This window comes from Silurus aristotelis (assembly GCF_946808225.1).
Source record: "Silurus aristotelis genome assembly, chromosome: 21".
Classification (NCBI taxonomy): Eukaryota; Metazoa; Chordata; class Actinopteri; order Siluriformes; family Siluridae; genus Silurus; species Silurus aristotelis.
Window position 1 is genome coordinate 19,469,485 of NC_139594.1, and position 24,478 is coordinate 19,493,962.

The 24,478-nt window shown below is 42.4% G+C and overlaps 1 protein-coding gene across 1 annotated transcript; it reads right to left on the reverse strand.

The window, feature by feature from the left end:
• Positions 1–1,428: 1,428 nt before the first annotated feature.
• Positions 1,429–22,162, reverse strand: eppk1 (epiplakin 1). The gene is made up of 2 exons (XM_083523444.1): positions 22,070–22,162; positions 1,429–19,131 (listed from the first exon to the last, which is right to left on the reverse strand). Exon 2 carries the CDS (start codon positions 19,122–19,124, stop codon positions 2,274–2,276), a length of 16,851 nt encoding a protein of 5,616 aa, XP_083379570.1. The 5' UTR covers positions 19,125–19,131; positions 22,070–22,162; the 3' UTR covers positions 1,429–2,273.
• Positions 22,163–24,478: the final 2,316 nt, after the last annotated feature.

Sequence of the window (24,478 nt, forward strand, 5' to 3'; positions counted from 1 at the left end):
ATTTAAAAAAGAATAACAACAAAAAAACTTTTGATGTAGCTCAGTGGCGCTATGGTGAGCTATTTTTAGAAAAGGCCCATGGGCGACTCATGTGGTCCCGCGAGCACCATGTTGGTGACCCCTGCTTTAGAGTAAAGTGTAAAGTTTAGCATACATTATATAATCAAAATGCTTGTAAATGTAACACGTTATAAAGGCGAGTGAGCAGATATGGCTGATGGATTAGGTTAGGGAAAAAATTAGGTTAAATCAAAATGATATTTTGAGATTTTTAAGCGATGAGAAAGAAAAAAATAAACTGTAAAAATGAAATGCCGATTTCATTCTGATATACCTCGGGGTGAAATCTGGTTTAAGGCAGACAAAGATCATACCTGTAGATGATTTTGCTAATGAATGTTCTTTGTTGCAGTGAGTGGGGAAGAGGATGAAAAGGGAAGACAAAGGTGCCTTTAGAGTAAGAGAGACATTGAGCTGAGTGTATGTATAGGTTTTAAACACAAAAAAAGTTAAAGTATATGCAAAAGCATAATTGCAGGAGAATAAAGCTGTTTTTATGGTAATTTTAGACCCATATGTACAGCCATAATTTTTTCCTGTTTCATTTTTGCTTATTAGATATAGCTTTTTAATAGATTTTAACTTAAGATTGCATCAGCTGTGTAGAGTTCTTAAGTGAATACAAATGTGTGGTAAAAATATTAGAAAAGAAGAGAATATATTTATAGCCTCAATTTGGATATTGAAAACACAAGATAAGTGTGTGTGTGTGTGTATATATTACACAATTACTATAATACATATTGTAGTAAAAAAAGAAAATAGTGGACAGCTGGGTTAAAAACAAAAGAATGTTTATTAGTGTTGTAGATTCTAGCCCTCTTTTATCAAAAGACAAATATAGACAGTTTTATACAAAGTTTTAAAGATAGTTATAATTGTATAGCATTACCATTCCTTGCAATATCAACAATGATTTCCTTAGTTTTTGTCTAACAAAGATTTAAAAATGATTATGAGATCTGAAATTGTTAATAGGCTCAAAGAATAGCAGCGACACAAAGTTTTATATATTTATTTGTAAACTTTTTTTTTTACTTTTTATTGTGTGTATGTGTTGTATGTATGTACACACACACACACACACACACACACACACACACACACACACACACACACACACACACACACAGTCTTGTGTTGTCTTGCACTGTCTTGTGTTGTCTTTGCACTGTTTTCACCAGGTTGCACATGATGCACTTTATGTGGCGAGGACAATAGTCTTTAGCCCTGTGTTTTCTGTGATTGCTGTTGTATGTAGCACCAGAGTTCAGGAGTAATGTGTCAGCTATTGGTTGAAATGACAATAAAAGCTTCTTGACTTGACTTGACTTGAATATATACACTGATTTTATGTCCAATGATTGATTTTGGATGATTGTCCAAAAAAGTCAGACACATCAATATTTCATTTGACCCCATTTAGCTTGGATTACGGCATGCATTCGCTGTGGGATTGTTTCGATAAGCTTTTGCAATGTCACAACATTTATTCCGGCCTAGAGCTGCAGTAATTTTTCACCAAGATCTTGTATTGATAATGGGAGGGTCAGATTGTTGCGCAAAGTTTTTCCAGCACATCTCAAAAATTCTCAATGGGGTTAAGGTCTGGACTCTGTGGTGGCTAGTCCATGTGTGAAAATGATGTATCATTCTCCCTGAACACTCTTTCACAATTATAGCCCAATCAATCCAGGCTTTGTCATCTTGGAATATGCCTGTCCCATCATTAAAGAAAAAAATCCATTGAGTGTGAGGAAATTCTCTTACTTTCACTACTAAACATAGCCAGTTTCAGTTTTTTTCTTTTACAAATTGATTTCACCAAATGTGTAAGTGAGTGCCGATCACGATCATTCAAGCTTTTTCCTGACAACATTTATTCCTCGAAAATTATGATTTCTCACTATCCTTCCAGTTTTTAACAATGTGAATATGTACAGTATGTAGGTGTTTATTAATCTTGTACTGTGGGTAGTGCGCTAGGGTGAGCATTTGAATGTGTTAAATGAACATTTAAATGTTGTGCTTGAAAAGAGAGTTTTCCAGACACAAAGAGGCAAATACAATAATTAAATGATAAAGCACAAGCAAACTTTATAAAAGAATGGCCATGTAGAACGATAAGTTAAGGTCTGTAGGTCTGAACACCAATATATAACAAAGAAATTTTGTTTTTGTTAAAATTATTTCAGTTGTTAAAATATTTTTTTTCATTTCTGTAAGATCAATAAGGTAAGGCCAGTTTGTGGGTCTTTCACACACCTGTCGAGCAGTTGCAAGTAGGTGAGGTTTTCCTGTGTGTTTGGGTCAAAGAAGCCCTTGGTGTCATCACCTGGGTCAGAAAGAATCTGGTTCATTTCTTCATCAAAATATCCTCTCTTATAAGCCACCTCCACAGGCACACGATGGCTGTGCACTGGATCAATGATGCCTCCCGTCGCAATCTGTGCTTCCAAAAGACGAATGCCATGATCTTTGACGATGAGATCTTTTTTCAAGGCCTGGAACAATGAAATGGTGTCTCCCGTGTGAGGGTCAGTGTAGCCAGTGACAGCCTTCTCTGCAGAAAGTAGCTTGTTTTTCAGCTCGAGCCCCACGACTCCTTGCTCCACAGCCTCCTCCACAGAGAGTTTTTCGTTCCTCAGTGGATCAATTATGAAGCCAGTAGCAGCCTGAGCCTCTAATAAAACCAGTGACGTTCCAGGTGTCAACAGGCCTTTGGATTTGGCTTCATAGATGCTCATAGTCTGTTTGGCGGACTGCACAAACACTCCTGCAATGCAGTCGGTTCCCTGCAGGTACTTGCGTACTGAGTCCATATTGCTTACTTGATCTGCCGTGACTTTACCAGTGCTAAGGTCTTCAAATAAGGTCTTGTCAATGATTTGAGATTCAAACAAGTTCCGGGCTGAAACTTGCTTTTTGATTCCCCGGAAGGTGGGTTGTTTTGTCGTAGTTGTGGTAGTAGTTACGGTCACACTGGAGGTTTTCTTGTGTACAGTTGTTAGTACATGCTCCAAGAAGCACTCAATTGTTATAGTGGCAGTCTTTAATTGCTGAACCAGATCTCGTTTCTTCTCCTCTTCGATGTAGTCAGAGTTTATGAGATCCCACAAGGAAACCTCCTTTCCTTGGAATTTCCCCCCTGCTTTATTTGTGTTAGTGGATTGGAGGATTCTCTTTGTTTGTTCATCGATGTAGAAGTAAAACTCTCCCTTCTTCACGACAACGAGCAGCCTTAGGCCAGTTTGTGGGTCTTTCACACACCTGTCGAGCAGTTGCAAGTAGGTGAGGTTTTCCTGTGTGTTTGGGTCAAAGAAGCCCTTGGTGTCATCACCTGGGTCAGAAAGAATCTGGTTCATTTCTTCATCAAAATATCCTCTCTTATAAGCCACCTCCACAGGCACACGATGGCTGTGCACTGGATCAATGATGCCTCCCGTCGCAATCTGTGCTTCCAAAAGACGAATGCCATGATCTTTGACGATGAGATCTTTTTTCAAGGCCTGGAACAATGAAATGGTGTCTCCCGTGTGAGGGTCAGTGTAGCCAGTGACAGCCTTCTCTGCAGAAAGTAGCTTGTTTTTCAGCTCGAGCCCCACGACTCCTTGCTCCACAGCCTCCTCCACAGAGAGTTTTTCGTTCCTCAGTGGATCAATTATGAAGCCAGTAGCAGCCTGAGCCTCTAATAAAACCAGTGACGTTCCAGGTGTCAACAGGCCTTTGGATTTGGCTTCATAGATGCTCATAGTCTGTTTGGCGGACTGCACAAACACTCCTGCAATGCAGTCGGTTCCCTGCAGGTACTTGCGTACTGAGTCCATATTGCTTACTTGATCTGCCGTGACTTTACCAGTGCTAAGGTCTTCAAATAAGGTCTTGTCAATGATTTGAGATTCAAACAAGTTCCGGGCTGAAACTTGCTTTTTGATTCCCCGGAAGGTGGGTTGTTTTGTCGTAGTTGTGGTAGTAGTTACGGTCACACTGGAGGTTTTCTTGTGTACAGTTGTTAGTACATGCTCCAAGAAGCACTCAATTGTTATAGTGGCAGTCTTTAATTGCTGAACCAGATCTCGTTTCTTCTCCTCTTCGATGTAGTCAGAGTTTATGAGATCCCACAAGGAAACCTCCTTTCCTTGGAATTTCCCCCCTGCTTTATTTGTGTTAGTGGATTGGAGGATTCTCTTTGTTTGTTCATCGATGTAGAAGTAAAACTCTCCCTTCTTCACGACAACGAGCAGCCTTAGGCCAGTTTGTGGGTCTTTCACACACCTGTCGAGCAGTTGCAAGTAGGTGAGGTTTTCCTGTGTGTTTGGGTCAAAGAAGCCCTTGGTGTCATCACCTGGGTCAGAAAGAATCTGGTTCATTTCTTCATCAAAATATCCTCTCTTATAAGCCACCTCCACAGGCACACGATGGCTGTGCACTGGATCAATGATGCCTCCCGTCGCAATCTGTGCTTCCAAAAGACGAATGCCATGATCTTTGACGATGAGATCTTTTTTCAAGGCCTGGAACAATGAAATGGTGTCTCCCGTGTGAGGGTCAGTGTAGCCAGTGACAGCCTTCTCTGCAGAAAGTAGCTTGTTTTTCAGCTCGAGCCCCACGACTCCTTGCTCCACAGCCTCCTCCACAGAGAGTTTTTCGTTCCTCAGTGGATCAATTATGAAGCCAGTAGCAGCCTGAGCCTCTAATAAAACCAGTGACGTTCCAGGTGTCAACAGGCCTTTGGATTTGGCTTCATAGATGCTCATAGTCTGTTTGGCGGACTGCACAAACACTCCTGCAATGCAGTCGGTTCCCTGCAGGTACTTGCGTACTGAGTCCATATTGCTTACTTGATCTGCCGTGACTTTACCAGTGCTAAGGTCTTCAAATAAGGTCTTGTCAATGATTTGAGATTCAAACAAGTTCCGGGCTGAAACTTGCTTTTTGATTCCCCGGAAGGTGGGTTGTTTTGTCGCAGTTGTGGTAGTAGTTACGGTCACACTGGAGGTTTTCTTGTGTACAGTTGTTAGTACATGCTCCAAGAAGCACTCAATTGTTATAGTGGCAGTCTTTAATTGCTGAACCAGATCTCGTTTCTTCTCCTCTTCGATGTAGTCAGAGTTTATGAGATCCCACAAGGAAACCTCCTTTCCTTGGAATTTCCCCCCTGCTTTATTTGTGTTAGTGGATTGGAGGATTCTCTTTGTTTGTTCATCGATGTAGAAGTAAAACTCTCCCTTCTTCACGACAACGAGCAGCCTTAGGCCAGTTTGTGGGTCTTTCACACACCTGTCGAGCAGTTGCAAGTAGGTGAGGTTTTCCTGTGTGTTTGGGTCAAAGAAGCCCTTGGTGTCATCACCTGGGTCAGAAAGAATCTGGTTCATTTCTTCATCAAAATATCCTCTCTTATAAGCCACCTCCACAGGCACACGATGGCTGTGCACTGGATCAATGATGCCTCCCGTCGCAATCTGTGCTTCCAAAAGACGAATGCCATGATCTTTGACGATGAGATCTTTTTTCAAGGCCTGGAACAATGAAATGGTGTCTCCCGTGTGAGGGTCAGTGTAGCCAGTGACAGCCTTCTCTGCAGAAAGTAGCTTGTTTTTCAGCTCGAGCCCCACGACTCCTTGCTCCACAGCCTCCTCCACAGAGAGTTTTTCGTTCCTCAGTGGATCAATTATGAAGCCAGTAGCAGCCTGAGCCTCTAATAAAACCAGTGACGTTCCAGGTGTCAACAGGCCTTTGGATTTGGCTTCATAGATGCTCATAGTCTGTTTGGCGGACTGCACAAACACTCCTGCAATGCAGTCGGTTCCCTGCAGGTACTTGCGTACTGAGTCCATATTGCTTACTTGATCTGCCGTGACTTTACCAGTGCTAAGGTCTTCAAATAAGGTCTTGTCAATGATTTGAGATTCAAACAAGTTCCGGGCTGAAACTTGCTTTTTGATTCCCCGGAAGGTGGGTTGTTTTGTCGCAGTTGTGGTAGTAGTTACGGTCACACTGGAGGTTTTCTTGTGTACAGTTGTTAGTACATGCTCCAAGAAGCACTCAATTGTTATAGTGGCAGTCTTTAATTGCTGAACCAGATCTCGTTTCTTCTCCTCTTCGATGTAGTCAGAGTTTATGAGATCCCACAAGGAAACCTCCTTTCCTTGGAATTTCCCCCCTGCTTTATTTGTGTTAGTGGATTGGAGGATTCTCTTTGTTTGTTCATCGATGTAGAAGTAAAACTCTCCCTTCTTCACGACAACGAGCAGCCTTAGGCCAGTTTGTGGGTCTTTCACACACCTGTCGAGCAGTTGCAAGTAGGTGAGGTTTTCCTGTGTGTTTGGGTCAAAGAAGCCCTTGGTGTCATCACCTGGGTCAGAAAGAATCTGGTTCATTTCTTCATCAAAATATCCTCTCTTATAAGCCACCTCCACAGGCACACGATGGCTGTGCACTGGATCAATGATGCCTCCCGTCGCAATCTGTGCTTCCAAAAGACGAATGCCATGATCTTTGACGATGAGATCTTTTTTCAAGGCCTGGAACAATGAAATGGTGTCTCCCGTGTGAGGGTCAGTGTAGCCAGTGACAGCCTTCTCTGCAGAAAGTAGCTTGTTTTTCAGCTCGAGCCCCAGGACTCCTTGTTCCACAGCCTCCTCCACAGAGAGTTTTTCGTTCCTCAGTGGATCAATTATGAAGCCAGTAGCAGCCTGAGCCTCTAATAAAACCAGTGACGTTCCAGGTGTCAACAGGCCTTTGGATTTGGCTTCATAGATGCTCATAGTCTGTTTGGCGGACTGCACAAACACTCCTGCAATGCAGTCGGTTCCCTGCAGGTACTTGCGTACTGAGTCCATATTGCTTACTTGATCTGCCGTGACTTTACCAGTGCTAAGGTCTTCAAATAAGGTCTTGTCAATGATTTGAGATTCAAACAAGTTCCGGGCTGAAACTTGCTTTTTGATTCCCCGGAAGGTGGGTTGTTTTGTCGCAGTTGTGGTAGTAGTTACGGTCACACTGGAGGTTTTCTTGTGTACAGTTGTTAGTACATGCTCCAAGAAGCACTCAATTGTTATAGTGGCAGTCTTTAATTGCTGAACCAGATCTCGTTTCTTCTCCTCTTCGATGTAGTCAGAGTTTATGAGATCCCACAAGGAAACCTCCTTTCCTTGGAATTTCCCCCCTGCTTTATTTGTGTTAGTGGATTGGAGGATTCTCTTTGTTTGTTCATCGATGTAGAAGTAAAACTCTCCCTTCTTCACGACAACGAGCAGCCTTAGGCCAGTTTGTGGGTCTTTCACACACCTGTCGAGCAGTTGCAAGTAGGTGAGGTTTTCCTGTGTGTTTGGGTCAAAGAAGCCCTTGGTGTCATCACCTGGGTCAGAAAGAATCTGGTTCATTTCTTCATCAAAATATCCTCTCTTATAAGCCACCTCCACAGGCACACGATGGCTGTGCACTGGATCAATGATGCCTCCCGTCGCAATCTGTGCTTCCAAAAGACGAATGCCATGATCTTTGACGATGAGATCTTTTTTCAAGGCCTGGAACAATGAAATGGTGTCTCCCGTGTGAGGGTCAGTGTAGCCAGTGACAGCCTTCTCTGCAGAAAGTAGCTTGTTTTTCAGCTCGAGCCCCACGACTCCTTGCTCCACAGCCTCCTCCACAGAGAGTTTTTCGTTCCTCAGTGGATCAATTATGAAGCCAGTAGCAGCCTGAGCCTCTAATAAAACCAGTGACGTTCCAGGTGTCAACAGGCCTTTGGATTTGGCTTCATAGATGCTCATAGTCTGTTTGGCGGACTGCACAAACACTCCTGCAATGCAGTCGGTTCCCTGCAGGTACTTGCGTACTGAGTCCATATTGCTTACTTGATCTGCCGTGACTTTACCAGTGCTAAGGTCTTCAAATAAGGTCTTGTCAATGATTTGAGATTCAAACAAGTTCCGGGCTGAAACTTGCTTTTTGATTCCCCGGAAGGTGGGTTGTTTTGTCGCAGTTGTGGTAGTAGTTACGGTCACACTGGAGGTTTTCTTGTGTACAGTTGTTAGTACATGCTCCAAGAAGCACTCAATTGTTATAGTGGCAGTCTTTAATTGCTGAACCAGATCTCGTTTCTTCTCCTCTTCGATGTAGTCAGAGTTTATGAGATCCCACAAGGAAACCTCCTTTCCTTGGAATTTCCCCCCTGCTTTATTTGTGTTAGTGGATTGGAGGATTCTCTTTGTTTGTTCATCGATGTAGAAGTAAAACTCTCCCTTCTTCACGACAACGAGCAGCCTTAGGCCAGTTTGTGGGTCTTTCACACACCTGTCGAGCAGTTGCAAGTAGGTGAGGTTTTCCTGTGTGTTTGGGTCAAAGAAGCCCTTGGTGTCATCACCTGGGTCAGAAAGAATCTGGTTCATTTCTTCATCAAAATATCCTCTCTTATAAGCCACCTCCACAGGCACACGATGGCTGTGCACTGGATCAATGATGCCTCCCGTCGCAATCTGTGCTTCCAAAAGACGAATGCCATGATCTTTGACGATGAGATCTTTTTTCAAGGCCTGGAACAATGAAATGGTGTCTCCCGTGTGAGGGTCAGTGTAGCCAGTGACAGCCTTCTCTGCAGAAAGTAGCTTGTTTTTCAGCTCGAGCCCCACGACTCCTTGCTCCACAGCCTCCTCCACAGAGAGTTTTTCGTTCCTCAGTGGATCAATTATGAAGCCAGTAGCAGCCTGAGCCTCTAATAAAACCAGTGACGTTCCAGGTGTCAACAGGCCTTTGGATTTGGCTTCATAGATGCTCATAGTCTGTTTGGCGGACTGCACAAACACTCCTGCAATGCAGTCGGTTCCCTGCAGGTACTTGCGTACTGAGTCCATATTGCTTACTTGATCTGCCGTGACTTTACCAGTGCTAAGGTCTTCAAATAAGGTCTTGTCAATGATTTGAGATTCAAACAAGTTCCGGGCTGAAACTTGCTTTTTGATTCCCCGGAAGGTGGGTTGTTTTGTCGCAGTTGTGGTAGTAGTTACGGTCACACTGGAGGTTTTCTTGTGTACAGTTGTTAGTACATGCTCCAAGAAGCACTCAATTGTTATAGTGGCAGTCTTTAATTGCTGAACCAGATCTCGTTTCTTCTCCTCTTCGATGTAGTCAGAGTTTATGAGATCCCACAAGGAAACCTCCTTTCCTTGGAATTTCCCCCCTGCTTTATTTGTGTTAGTGGATTGGAGGATTCTCTTTGTTTGTTCATCGATGTAGAAGTAAAACTCTCCCTTCTTCACGACAACGAGCAGCCTTAGGCCAGTTTGTGGGTCTTTCACACACCTGTCGAGCAGTTGCAAGTAGGTGAGGTTTTCCTGTGTGTTTGGGTCAAAGAAGCCCTTGGTGTCATCACCTGGGTCAGAAAGAATCTGGTTCATTTCTTCATCAAAATATCCTCTCTTATAAGCCACCTCCACAGGCACACGATGGCTGTGCACTGGATCAATGATGCCTCCCGTCGCAATCTGTGCTTCCAAAAGACGAATGCCATGATCTTTGACGATGAGATCTTTTTTCAAGGCCTGGAACAATGAAATGGTGTCTCCCGTGTGAGGGTCAGTGTAGCCAGTGACAGCCTTCTCTGCAGAAAGTAGCTTGTTTTTCAGCTCGAGCCCCAGGACTCCTTGTTCCACAGCCTCCTCCACAGAGAGTTTTTCGTTCCTCAGTGGATCAATTATGAAGCCAGTAGCAGCCTGAGCCTCTAATAAAACCAGTGACGTTCCAGGTGTCAACAGGCCTTTGGATTTGGCTTCATAGATGCTCATAGTCTGTTTGGCGGACTGCACAAACACTCCTGCAATGCAGTCGGTTCCCTGCAGGTACTTGCGTACTGAGTCCATATTGCTTACTTGATCTGCCGTGACTTTACCAGTGCTAAGGTCTTCAAATAAGGTCTTGTCAATGATTTGAGATTCAAACAAGTTCCGGGCTGAAACTTGCTTTTTGATTCCCCGGAAGGTGGGTTGTTTTGTCGCAGTTGTGGTAGTAGTTACGGTCACACTGGAGGTTTTCTTGTGTACAGTTGTTAGTACATGCTCCAAGAAGCACTCAATTGTTATAGTGGCAGTCTTTAATTGCTGAACCAGATCTCGTTTCTTCTCCTCTTCGATGTAGTCAGAGTTTATGAGATCCCACAAGGAAACCTCCTTTCCTTGGAATTTCCCCCCTGCTTTATTTGTGTTAGTGGATTGGAGGATTCTCTTTGTTTGTTCATCGATGTAGAAGTAAAACTCTCCCTTCTTCACGACAACGAGCAGCCTTAGGCCAGTTTGTGGGTCTTTCACACACCTGTCGAGCAGTTGCAAGTAGGTGAGGTTTTCCTGTGTGTTTGGGTCAAAGAAGCCCTTGGTGTCATCACCTGGGTCAGAAAGAATCTGGTTCATTTCTTCATCAAAATATCCTCTCTTATAAGCCACCTCCACAGGCACACGATGGCTGTGCACTGGATCAATGATGCCTCCCGTCGCAATCTGTGCTTCCAAAAGACGAATGCCATGATCTTTGACGATGAGATCTTTTTTCAAGGCCTGGAACAATGAAATGGTGTCTCCCGTGTGAGGGTCAGTGTAGCCAGTGACAGCCTTCTCTGCAGAAAGTAGCTTGTTTTTCAGCTCGAGCCCCACGACTCCTTGCTCCACAGCCTCCTCCACAGAGAGTTTTTCGTTCCTCAGTGGATCAATTATGAAGCCAGTAGCAGCCTGAGCCTCTAATAAAACCAGTGACGTTCCAGGTGTCAACAGGCCTTTGGATTTGGCTTCATAGATGCTCATAGTCTGTTTGGCGGACTGCACAAACACTCCTGCAATGCAGTCGGTTCCCTGCAGGTACTTGCGTACTGAGTCCATATTGCTTACTTGATCTGCCGTGACTTTACCAGTGCTAAGGTCTTCAAATAAGGTCTTGTCAATGATTTGAGATTCAAACAAGTTCCGGGCTGAAACTTGCTTTTTGATTCCCCGGAAGGTGGGTTGTTTTGTCGTAGTTGTGGTAGTAGTTACGGTCACACTGGAGGTTTTCTTGTGTACAGTTGTTAGTACATGCTCCAAGAAGCACTCAATTGTTATAGTGGCAGTCTTTAATTGCTGAACCAGATCTCGTTTCTTCTCCTCTTCGATGTAGTCAGAGTTTATGAGATCCCACAAGGAAACCTCCTTTCCTTGGAATTTCCCCCCTGCTTTATTTGTGTTAGTGGATTGGAGGATTCTCTTTGTTTGTTCATCGATGTAGAAGTAAAACTCTCCCTTCTTCACGACAACGAGCAGCCTTAGGCCAGTTTGTGGGTCTTTCACACACCTGTCGAGCAGTTGCAAGTAGGTGAGGTTTTCCTGTGTGTTTGGGTCAAAGAAGCCCTTGGTGTCATCACCTGGGTCAGAAAGAATCTGGTTCATTTCTTCATCAAAATATCCTCTCTTATAAGCCACCTCCACAGGCACACGATGGCTGTGCACTGGATCAATGATGCCTCCCGTCGCAATCTGTGCTTCCAAAAGACGAATGCCATGATCTTTGACGATGAGATCTTTTTTCAAGGCCTGGAACAATGAAATGGTGTCTCCCGTGTGAGGGTCAGTGTAGCCAGTGACAGCCTTCTCTGCAGAAAGTAGCTTGTTTTTCAGCTCGAGCCCCACGACTCCTTGCTCCACAGCCTCCTCCACAGAGAGTTTTTCGTTCCTCAGTGGATCAATTATGAAGCCAGTAGCAGCCTGAGCCTCTAATAAAACCAGTGACGTTCCAGGTGTCAACAGGCCTTTGGATTTGGCTTCATAGATGCTCATAGTCTGTTTGGCGGACTGCACAAACACTCCTGCAATGCAGTCGGTTCCCTGCAGGTACTTGCGTACTGAGTCCATATTGCTTACTTGATCTGCCGTGACTTTACCAGTGCTAAGGTCTTCAAATAAGGTCTTGTCAATGATTTGAGATTCAAACAAGTTCCGGGCTGAAACTTGCTTTTTGATTCCCCGGAAGGTGGGTTGTTTTGTCGCAGTTGTGGTAGTAGTTACGGTCACACTGGAGGTTTTCTTGTGTACAGTTGTTAGTACATGCTCCAAGAAGCACTCAATTGTTATAGTGGCAGTCTTTAATTGCTGAACCAGATCTCGTTTCTTCTCCTCTTCGATGTAGTCAGAGTTTATGAGATCCCACAAGGAAACCTCCTTTCCTTGGAATTTCCCCCCTGCTTTATTTGTGTTAGTGGATTGGAGGATTCTCTTTGTTTGTTCATCGATGTAGAAGTAAAACTCTCCCTTCTTCACGACAACGAGCAGCCTTAGGCCAGTTTGTGGGTCTTTCACACACCTGTCGAGCAGTTGCAAGTAGGTGAGGTTTTCCTGTGTGTTTGGGTCAAAGAAGCCCTTGGTGTCATCACCTGGGTCAGAAAGAATCTGGTTCATTTCTTCATCAAAATATCCTCTCTTATAAGCCACCTCCACAGGCACACGATGGCTGTGCACTGGATCAATGATGCCTCCCGTCGCAATCTGTGCTTCCAAAAGACGAATGCCATGATCTTTGACGATGAGATCTTTTTTCAAGGCCTGGAACAATGAAATGGTGTCTCCCGTGTGAGGGTCAGTGTAGCCAGTGACAGCCTTCTCTGCAGAAAGTAGCTTGTTTTTCAGCTCGAGCCCCACGACTCCTTGCTCCACAGCCTCCTCCACAGAGAGTTTTTCGTTCCTCAGTGGATCAATTATGAAGCCAGTAGCAGCCTGAGCCTCTAATAAAACCAGTGACGTTCCAGGTGTCAACAGGCCTTTGGATTTGGCTTCATAGATGCTCATAGTCTGTTTGGCGGACTGCACAAACACTCCTGCAATGCAGTCGGTTCCCTGCAGGTACTTGCGTACTGAGTCCATATTGCTTACTTGATCTGCCGTGACTTTACCAGTGCTAAGGTCTTCAAATAAGGTCTTGTCAATGATTTGAGATTCAAACAAGTTCCGGGCTGAAACTTGCTTTTTGATTCCCCGGAAGGTGGGTTGTTTTGTCGCAGTTGTGGTAGTAGTTACGGTCACACTGGAGGTTTTCTTGTGTACAGTTGTTAGTACATGCTCCAAGAAGCACTCAATTGTTATAGTGGCAGTCTTTAATTGCTGAACCAGATCTCGTTTCTTCTCCTCTTCGATGTAGTCAGAGTTTATGAGATCCCACAAGGAAACCTCCTTTCCTTGGAATTTCCCCCCTGCTTTATTTGTGTTAGTGGATTGGAGGATTCTCTTTGTTTGTTCATCGATGTAGAAGTAAAACTCTCCCTTCTTCACGACAACGAGCAGCCTTAGGCCAGTTTGTGGGTCTTTCACACACCTGTCGAGCAGTTGCAAGTAGGTGAGGTTTTCCTGTGTGTTTGGGTCAAAGAAGCCCTTGGTGTCATCACCTGGGTCAGAAAGAATCTGGTTCATTTCTTCATCAAAATATCCTCTCTTATAAGCCACCTCCACAGGCACACGATGGCTGTGCACTGGATCAATGATGCCTCCCGTCGCAATCTGTGCTTCCAAAAGATGAATGCCATGATCTTTGACGATGAGATCTTTTTTCAAGGCCTGGAACAATGAAATGGTGTCTCCCGTGTGAGGGTCAGTGTAGCCAGTGACAGCCTTCTCTGCAGAAAGTAGCTTGTTTTTCAGCTCGAGCCCCACGACTCCTTGCTCCACAGCCTCCTCCACAGAGAGTTTTTCGTTCCTCAGTGGATCAATTATGAAGCCAGTAGCAGCCTGAGCCTCTAATAAAACCAGTGACGTTCCAGGTGTCAACAGGCCTTTGGATTTGGCTTCATAGATGCTCATAGTCTGTTTGGCGGACTGCACAAACACTCCTGCAATGCAGTCGGTTCCCTGCAGGTACTTGCGTACTGAGTCCATATTGCTTACTTGATCTGCCGTGACTTTACCAGTGCTAAGGTCTTCAAATAAGGTCTTGTCAATGATTTGAGATTCAAACAAGTTCCGGGCTGAAACTTGCTTTTTGATTCCCCGGAAGGTGGGTTGTTTTGTCGCAGTTGTGGTAGTAGTTACGGTCACACTGGAGGTTTTCTTGTGTACAGTTGTTAGTACATGCTCCAAGAAGCACTCAATTGTTATAGTGGCAGTCTTTAATTGCTGAACCAGATCTCGTTTCTTCTCCTCTTCGATGTAGTCAGAGTTTATGAGATCCCACAAGGAAACCTCCTTTCCTTGGAATTTCCCCCCTGCTTTATTTGTGTTAGTGGATTGGAGGATTCTCTTTGTTTGTTCATCGATGTAGAAGTAAAACTCTCCCTTCTTCACGACAACGAGCAGCCTTAGGCCAGTTTGTGGGTCTTTCACACACCTGTCGAGCAGTTGCAAGTAGGTGAGGTTTTCCTGTGTGTTTGGGTCAAAGAAGCCCTTGGTGTCATCACCTGGGTCAGAAAGAATCTGGTTCATTTCTTCATCAAAATATCCTCTCTTATAAGCCACCTCCACAGGCACACGATGGCTGTGCACTGGATCAATGATGCCTCCCGTCGCAATCTGTGCTTCCAAAAGACGAATGCCATGATCTTTGACGATGAGATCTTTTTTCAAGGCCTGGAACAATGAAATGGTGTCTCCCGTGTGAGGGTCAGTGTAGCCAGTGACAGCCTTCTCTGCAGAAAGTAGCTTGTTTTTCAGCTCGAGCCCCACGACTCCTTGTTCCACAGCCTCCTCCACAGAGAGTTTTTCGTTCCTCAGTGGATCAATTATGAAGCCAGTAGCAGCCTGAGCCTCTAATAAAACCAGTGACGTTCCAGGTGTCAACAGGCCTTTGGATTTGGCTTCATAGATGCTCATAGTCTGTTTGGCGGACTGCACAAACACTCCTGCAATGCAGTCGGTTCCCTGCAGGTACTTGCGTACTGAGTCCATATTGCTTACTTGATCTGCCGTGACTTTACCAGTGCTAAGGTCTTCAAATAAGGTCTTGTCAATGATTTGAGATTCAAACAAGTTCCGGGCTGAAACTTGCTTTTTGATTCCCCGGAAGGTGGGTTGTTTTGTCGCAGTTGTGGTAGTAGTTACGGTCACACTGGAGGTTTTCTTGTGTACAGTTGTTAGTACATGCTCCAAGAAGCACTCAATTGTTATAGTGGCAGTCTTTAATTGCTGAACCAGATCTCGTTTCTTCTCCTCTTCGATGTAGTCAGAGTTTATGAGATCCCACAAGGAAACCTCCTTTCCTTGGAATTTCCCCCCTGCTTTATTTGTGTTAGTGGATTGGAGGATTCTCTTTGTTTGTTCATCGATGTAGAAGTAAAACTCTCCCTTCTTCACGACAACGAGCAGCCTTAGGCCAGTTTGTGGGTCTTTCACACACCTGTCGAGCAGTTGCAAGTAGGTGAGGTTTTCCTGTGTGTTTGGGTCAAAGAAGCCCTTGGTGTCATCACCTGGGTCAGAAAGAATCTGGTTCATTTCTTCATCAAAATATCCTCTCTTATAAGCCACCTCCACAGGCACACGATGGCTGTGCACTGGATCAATGATGCCTCCCGTCGCAATCTGTGCTTCCAAAAGACGAATGCCATGATCTTTGACGATGAGATCTTTTTTCAAGGCCTGGAACAATGAAATGGTGTCTCCCGTGTGAGGGTCAGTGTAGCCAGTGACAGCCTTCTCTGCAGAAAGTAGCTTGTTTTTCAGCTCGAGCCCCACGACTCCTTGCTCCACAGCCTCCTCCACAGAGAGTTTTTCGTTCCTCAGTGGATCAATTATGAAGCCAGTAGCAGCCTGAGCCTCTAATAAAACCAGTGACGTTCCAGGTGTCAACAGGCCTTTGGATTTGGCTTCATAGATGCTCATAGTCTGTTTGGCGGACTGCACAAACACTCCTGCAATGCAGTCGGTTCCCTGCAGGTACTTGCGTACTGAGTCCATATTGCTTACTTGATCTGCCGTGACTTTACCAGTGCTAAGGTCTTCAAATAAGGTCTTGTCAATGATTTGAGATTCAAACAAGTTCCGGGCTGAAACTTGCTTTTTGATTCCCCGGAAGGTGGGTTGTTTTGTCGTAGTTGTGGTAGTAGTTACGGTCACACTGGAGGTTTTCTTGTGTACAGTTGTTAGTACATGCTCCAAGAAGCACTCAATTGTTATAGTGGCAGTCTTTAATTGCTGAACCAGATCTCGTTTCTTCTCCTCTTCGATGTAGTCAGAGTTTATGAGATCCCACAAGGAAACCTCCTTTCCTTGGAATTTCCCCCCTGCTTTATTTGTGTTAGTGGATTGGAGGATTCTCTTTGTTTGTTCATCGATGTAGAAGTAAAACTCTCCCTTCTTCACGACAACGAGCAGCCTTAGGCCAGTTTGTGGGTCTTTCACACACCTGTCGAGCAGTTGCAAGTAGGTGAGGTTTTCCTGTGTGTTTGGGTCAAAGAAGCCCTTGGTGTCATCACCTGGGTCAGAAAGAATCTGGTTCATTTCTTCATCAAAATATCCTCTCTTATAAGCCACCTCCACAGGCACACGATGGCTGTGCACTGGATCAATGATGCCTCCCGTCGCAATCTGTGCTTCCAAAAGACGAATGCCATGATCTTTGACGATGAGATCTTTTTTCAAGGCCTGGAACAATGAAATGGTGTCTCCCGTGTGAGGGTCAGTGTAGCCAGTGACAGCCTTCTCTGCAGAAAGTAGCTTGTTTTTCAGCTCGAGCCCCACGACTCCTTGCTCCACAGCCTCCTCCACAGAGAGTTTTTCGTTCCTCAGTGGATCAATTATGAAGCCAGTAGCAGCCTGAGCCTCTAATAAAACCAGTGACGTTCCAGGTGTCAACAGGCCTTTGGATTTGGCTTCATAGATGCTCATAGTCTGTTTGGCGGACTGCACAAACACTCCTGCAATGCAGTCGGTTCCCTGCAGGTACTTGCGTACTGAGTCCATATTGCTTACTTGATCTGCCGTGACTTTACCAGTGCTAAGGTCTTCAAATAAGGTCTTGTCAATGATTTGAGATTCAAACAAGTTCCGGGCTGAAACTTGCTTTTTGATTCCCCGGAAGGTGGGTTGTTTTGTCGCAGTTGTGGTAGTAGTTACGGTCACACTGGAGGTTTTCTTGTGTACAGTTGTTAGTACATGCTCCAAGAAGCACTCAATTGTTATAGTGGCAGTCTTTAATTGCTGAACCAGATCTCGTTTCTTCTCCTCTTCGATGTAGTCAGAGTTTATGAGATCCCACAAGGAAACCTCCTTTCCTTGGAATTTCCCCCCTGCTTTATTTGTGTTAGTGGATTGGAGGATTCTCTTTGTTTGTTCATCGATGTAGAAGTAAAACTCTCCCTTCTTCACGACAACGAGCAGCCTTAGGCCAGTTTGTGGGTCTTTCACACACCTGTCGAGCAGTTGCAAGTAGGTGAGGTTTTCCTGTGTGTTTGGGTCAAAGAAGCCCTTGGTGTCATCACCTGGGTCAGAAAGAATCTGGTTCATTTCTTCATCAAAATATCCTCTCTTATAAGCCACCTCCACAGGCACACGATGGCTGTGCACTGGATCAATGATGCCTCCCGTCGCAATCTGTGCTTCCAAAAGACGAATGCCATGATCTTTGACGATGAGATCTTTTTTCAAGGCCTGGAACAATGAAATGGTGTCTCCCGTGTGAGGGTCAGTGTAGCCAGTGACAGCCTTCTCTGCAGAAAGTAGCTTGTTTTTCAGCTCGAGCCCCACGACTCCTTGCTCCACAGCCTCCTCCACAGAGAGTTTTTCGTTCCTCAGTGGATCAATTATGAAGCCAGTAGCAGCCTGAGCCTCTAATAAAACCAGTGACGTTCCAGGTGTCAACAGGCCTTTGGATTTGGCTTCATAGATGCTCATAGTCTGTTTGGCGGACTGCACAAACACTCCTGCAATGCAGTCGGTTCCCTGCAGGTACTTGCGTACTGAGTCCATATTGCTTACTTGATCTGCCGTGACTTTACCAGTGCTAAGGTCTTCAAATAAGGTCTTGTCAATGATTTGAGATTCAAACAAGTTCCGGGCTGAAACTTGCTTTTTGATTCCCCGGAAGGTGGGTTGTTTTGTCGCAGTTGTGGTAGTAGTTACGGTCACACTGGAGGTTTTCTTGTGTACAGTTGTTAGTACATGCTCCAAGAAGCACTCAATTGTTATAGTGGCAGTCTTTAATTGCTGAACCAGATCTCGTTTCTTCTCCTCTTCGATGTAGTCAGAGTTTATGAGATCCCACAAGGAAACCTCCTTTCCTTGGAATTTCCCCCCTGCTTTATTTGTGTTAGTGGATTGGAGGATTCTCTTTGTTTGTTCATCGATGTAGAAGTAAAACTCTCCCTTCTTCACGACAACGAGCAGCCTTAGGCCAGTTTGTGGGTCTTTCACACACCTGTCGAGCAGTTGCAAGTAGGTGAGGTTTTCCTGTGTGTTTGGGTCAAAGAAGCCCTTGGTGTCATCACCTGGGTCAGAAAGAATCTGGTTCATTTCTTCATCAAAATATCCTCTCTTATAAGCCACCTCCACAGGCACACGATGGCTGTGCACTGGATCAATGATGCCTCCCGTCGCAATCTGTGCTTCCAAAAGACGAATGCCATGATCTTTGACGATGAGATCTTTTTTCAAGGCCTGGAACAATGAAATGGTGTCTCCCGTGTGAGGGTCAGTGTAGCCAGTGACAGCCTTCTCTGCAGAAAGTAGCTTGTTTTTCAGCTCGAGCCCCACGACTCCTTGCTCCACAGCCTCCTCCACAGAGAGTTTTTCGTTCCTCAGTGGATCAATTATGAAGCCAGTAGCAGCCTGAGCCTCTAATAAAACCAGTGACGTTCCAGGTGTCAACAGGCCTTTGGATTTGGCTTCATAGATGCTCATAGTCTGTTTGGCGGACTGCACAAACACTCCTGCAATGCAGTCGGTTCCCTGCAGGTACTTGCGTACTGAGTCCATATTGCTTACTTGATCTGCCGTGACTTTACCAGTGCTAAGGTCTTCAAATAAGGTCTTGTCAATGATTTGAGATTCAAACAAGTTCCGGGCTGAAACTTGCTTTTTTATTCCTTTAAAATTAGTCAAAGCCATTTTTCTTTTGCTCTTTTCTTGAAGTGACATTGTAAACCTGTAAACGGATAAAAAATAATTTAACATTTGAGCTGCCAAAAAATAAATTAAATTATTAAATTTCTTTCAATACAGTTTCTCAACTTTATGCCCATTTTGCAAATGTTCTTTAATTCTAGATCATATGGTTGCTATTTTAATTCCAGTTAATATTGGTCAAAATACATGACCAAGATGTGGACTTTACGTAACATAAAGTCCACTTCTTGTTCAATTATTTTGACCCAGATTAATTGGAATTTATAATTAAGTATTTATCAAGTATTAATTAATTATTCTTTGAATTGATTTTGAATTTTAATAATTAAATGTATTATTATTATTATTATTATACATATTAAATGGTATTATTGAAATAATATTAATAATAATAATCATCATCATAATAACAACAATATTATAATAATAACAATTGAAATAAGTAAGCATTTATGCAACCCTTCACCCCTCCACTCTTTTAAATGCCAATATTTCTTTTGTCAGATTTGAATAATTAATTTGTGTTAATTTTTGAATTTTTGTTGGCTACCTGTCTATAATTTAAATTTCCTTAAATTAATGCTAATATATAATTACTGTTTTTCCACAAACATTCATTTCACAAACAGGGCTCTTAGACCCTGAATTTATATACTAGCATAAGGATTTTTTACTTGTAACTTGCTCTGAATACCTGAGGTAATTCATGCAAATTATATGATTTGAAGTCATTCAAGTGAAGGTTTAGATTAGTTTTTCTTTATATACATAAACTTTCACCCACTCAGGTGCATAAGTAAGCAATGAACAGTTATTAATTTCAAAATTAATGACAAATAAGTCTGATTGTGTCCAGTTTAATAAATTAGCTCTATTGTCTTGAAATAGGTTATTATTTAGTAGAGATTTTGGCTTATTTTCAAGTAGACAGGGTTTAGATTGGAATTGTATGTAAGAGACAGCTCTGAGTTCTAATCAGCTGTTCTTAAATTATGAGCATGTTTCAATTTAGTCTTTTGACCAAAATATGACCTTCTTCATATTTTCCTCTGCCTTTTCTGAAAGGTTTTTTTTTCCACCAACAGAACACTAAATCATTTTTTATTGCACCATGGCTTTAGATATTTGTTGTATGTGAAATTCCCAGGATATCAGCAATTTCTGGTGTACTTGATCTAGCCCATCTGGTACCACCATCCATTAATGCCTGAAGCTCTTGAACTGTATTTGCATTTTTTAGCATTGTTCTGCTGGCACACGATGGTTGATTAGATAACTGAATAGATATGTAGGTGTCCATGTATTTCTAGTGAATTATGTACTGTACTGTATATGTAATACCTATTAGAGATTATTTGGACAACTATATTATTGGCATTTGTTTTCAATACAGAATAATTCCATTCAATTAATTAGTTAAAATATATAGGATTTACACGTCATTGGCTACTTCAGGGTAAGATGGCTTAACATTTCAACCATAGAGTTGTATAATCACAGTATGTGTTGCAACTTGCTATTTTCTCACTTAGAAATTAAATGGTGACATTTCTCTTACATACCCTTGGACAGAAATACAAAGTTGGCAGGCGATTGTAGTGAACTGCGTTGCATTATTGTTATTTATTTGCAAACATCCAAATATTTTACACTGGCTTTAATGACATGACACTTGACATAATCTAGCAACTCGGATTCTGTCAATGTGAAAGTTTTACAGCATTTTTCCATATACTAATTAAAAATATTATACACTTATTTTGTGGGGGTGGCAAAATGAATGCACATATGAACAGTATGAAAAGTATTGGGACACCTGACTTTTCCAACCATATGTTGTTCTTTTCCAAATACACTTGTATAGGACGTCTTCCATTCCATAGCATTCCATTCCATATTCCCTTTATGTGAACTAGGAGATCAAACCTGTTCCAGCATGACAATGCCCCGTCCACAAAGCCAGCTCCATGAAGATTTGCTTGATATGGTTTGGAGTGGAGAATCTTTAGTGGTCTGCTACTGAGCATAGACCTCAAACCTGACTAGCTATTTTCTATAATTCAGCCAGAACAAGATCCAATAGGCTTTCCCAGTGTTATGTTTTTGCTGAAATCTGTTGTCATCCTTTTGCTGAAATCTGTTGTTTGCACTATATTATCATTGCACATGTTAACAAATGCACGCATTTTCTGAAGAAATGAAAAAAATTATCCAAATCCTAAAAAAAAGTATTCTCTTATCAAAAAGCTAGAATCTTTAAATAATTTCTAGCAGAACTGGTCTTCTAACACAGAATGGAATCCTTGTAACCAACAGGTTTCAGTGTGCTAGCTTAGCAATAACCAAAATTCTTTCCTGATGATGTAAAAATGTTTCTCATCACCTAAGATGAATGGGGACGGAAATGACCAATTCAATCATAGTTTGTTTAGATTTCTTTTGCATGTGCTTGCATATTTCCATATTACCAAATATAATCCAAAATGATAATGTTAAATCATAGAGCATAGAGGCTGAACTAAGGTAATTTAGATAATTAACATTTAATTTATATAAAAACCTGGTACCAAAAATAAAAATCTACTTGTGAGACATCAATAGACAGTTAATGTGTTACAAAATCATGGTAAATTCTTTTCTCTTCACTTCATTAACAAAAACCTTTCAAAATGATTTTGAACAGTGCCTGCAATCCATTTCATTTGCCTGAGTCTATTTTTTTTTTTATCATGGACTGTATGCCACTGTTGGAATTACCTCTTTATTGCAGGGAGTAACTGTACAATCCTATCAACATGATGACACAACACTGACTGTTATTGTTAATCATTTACACAACTTTACACCTTTAACTAATTCATTGACACTCTCTCTGTTCAACTCAGTATAAGTTTGGTACTTAACAGTATTAATAGTTGTAAAAAAAATATGTACATTGTTCAAATATTAACTCCTACCTCAGTTTATGTGTGTGATAGATGATTCAGGTTTATCAGGAACAGAAACAGAAACAGAAATGTTTTTTCTGGCAAACCCTAGACAAGGCAGAAACACAGGCGCTAGCAGGATCAGAGCAGTGGTTTTAGTATTCCTTGGTGAGAATTTATCTACATGAAGAAGACTCCACCCCAAAAACACGCCTTTGTTTGAAAAACACCAGTGAAAGAATGTCTTTCCTGCTTGGACATGAGCTAATGTTATAAGTGGTACAATGCAGGACGTCATTTATTTATTTGTTGTTGGGGTTTTTTTGGGAGGGGATTAAAGGTAAATTGGGTGTTGGTCTCTTTTAAAATTTGAGAGGTCATACTTTTTGAACAGCTGATACAAAAAATATTCACAGCTTTGTTTATTATAAGTTAAAATGTGTTTTTAATTTAATTGGGTTAATGTCAATTGCTTGTTTTCTATTATTGAAAAATGCAAAGTCAGTCTGTGAGAAGGAGTCTTTAGTGTTCTCTGACACAGCTTATTTGGGAGAAGACAGAGGGGCTTTTCATATACAGGGTTCTTGAGAATATGACAATGTTTTTGGCTTACTAAATTCAAGAAAAATAACAATTATAAGCCATTTATTAGACTCTCACTGAGATCTACCTATTAAACAACAACTAACATTGTTTTGGAGTTCAATGCATTAAACTCTGTCAAGTGAAACTTTGAAATCTAAGTCCCAATTTGCAACACAATGACAAGACTTTTAACCTTTTTACTTGTTAATGACAAGTATTTTAACCAGGACCGGCTCATAGGCGACATGGGCAGTTGTTTAGGGCGAAAAATGGCTGGCAGACTCTGCACCAGATTTTTTTTGCTGTGTGCGCCCTCTTGTGACCACCCTGCACCTTAACACGATTTTAGTGCTGATCGAATTGACATCAACAGACGATTATAAGATTTGATAAATATGTCAGACTTTCTGCATCATGACGTGATTATAAAGCATCCCCATAACGCATTAATTCTGCATAGCGGACACAGTTACCATACATATTAGTTTAGCCATTTATGTGCACTTTAACAATCCTTTCAAAAAAAAATTTGTGAAAAAAGACAATCTGGTATAGGGCACCAGCAGAGCCAGGGCCGGCCCTGCTTGTAAATCAGGTGCTGGTGTGTCCTCTTATTTCTGTGTAGGTGAGAGTTATTTTTCCATTTCACAAGAGAATGCAGTCTTACCAGCTCCTTTGCAATGTTGAGGGATGGAGGATAATTATCCCACAGACCATGCAAAACCGCACCCTTCTCTTCTTATTCGTAAGTATTTCAGTAGAACATGTCTCCACAAATCACTGACTGCGGAAATAAATATATTTTTTTAATAATTATGTTGGGAGGTGCCAATACTAAATAAAAAAACAACGGTATTCCGAAGAAAAGAAGTTGATGCTATGATTTGTTATATAAATACTCTTGGGGGAGTGTAGTGGAGAGAGGGAGGATGGGGGTTTTGTTTATACACACAGAAACACATAAGTTGCTCATACAGAAAGTTCTTGTTTTCTGTGATGTAAACTTGTGGGTAACAGGAGCCTTTTCCCAAATCCTTCTTGCGCCCCCACATATATGTACTGTATACATGTGTAATCTTTAGTAATCTTTATCAACATTACGTCAGGCATACATCATCTGCACAGCAACCTGAACAAAATTTTTCTTATGAGTTTCAAATGGTATGTATTTCAAATGGTTTGTCTGTAATCTACCAGCAAATCCGATGTCAACTGCCTCCCAGCCAACATGTCCATGTGGCCCCACATGGGCTTTATCTGGGTTTGATGGGCTGAATGTGGGCCCCAGCTTAGTCAGGGTTGTGAGCCCCAGTTAGGCTGTTTACTCGAGGGCCCTGTGTGGGCAACATTTGGGCTATATTTAGCTATATTATCCAATTGATGATAAATTCAATTGATATGTTTTTGCGTGTTTTATATGATCGAAACAAAATTTTTATATATTAACAATATTATTCTGATTCTGAAGAAATGGTCATCACTCACTACACTGGAGCACCTGACCTGACTAACCTGACATCTCTGTCACGGTAAGGAAATGTTCTTTCGTTTTAAATTAATCACATTTTACTGTTGTTTTTATTTAGTGTATACTTCTGAAAGATTTGTGGTAATTGAAGTTACAGGCACGATATAAGGAAGGTAAGTGTGGAGAGTGAACTGGTTTACCTCAGAGATAAACACCTACAGAAAACTGAACATTCTTAACGATTGGCAAATAACTAGGACATTGTCTACTAAAATGTGGAAATAACGACTTTTCAAACCATTTTCAACTTGTTGTCTCCATAAAGTGTCCTCATAATAACAGGAGGGTGAAACGCACTGTGGAGTAATCTTTCTCTTTCACTACCT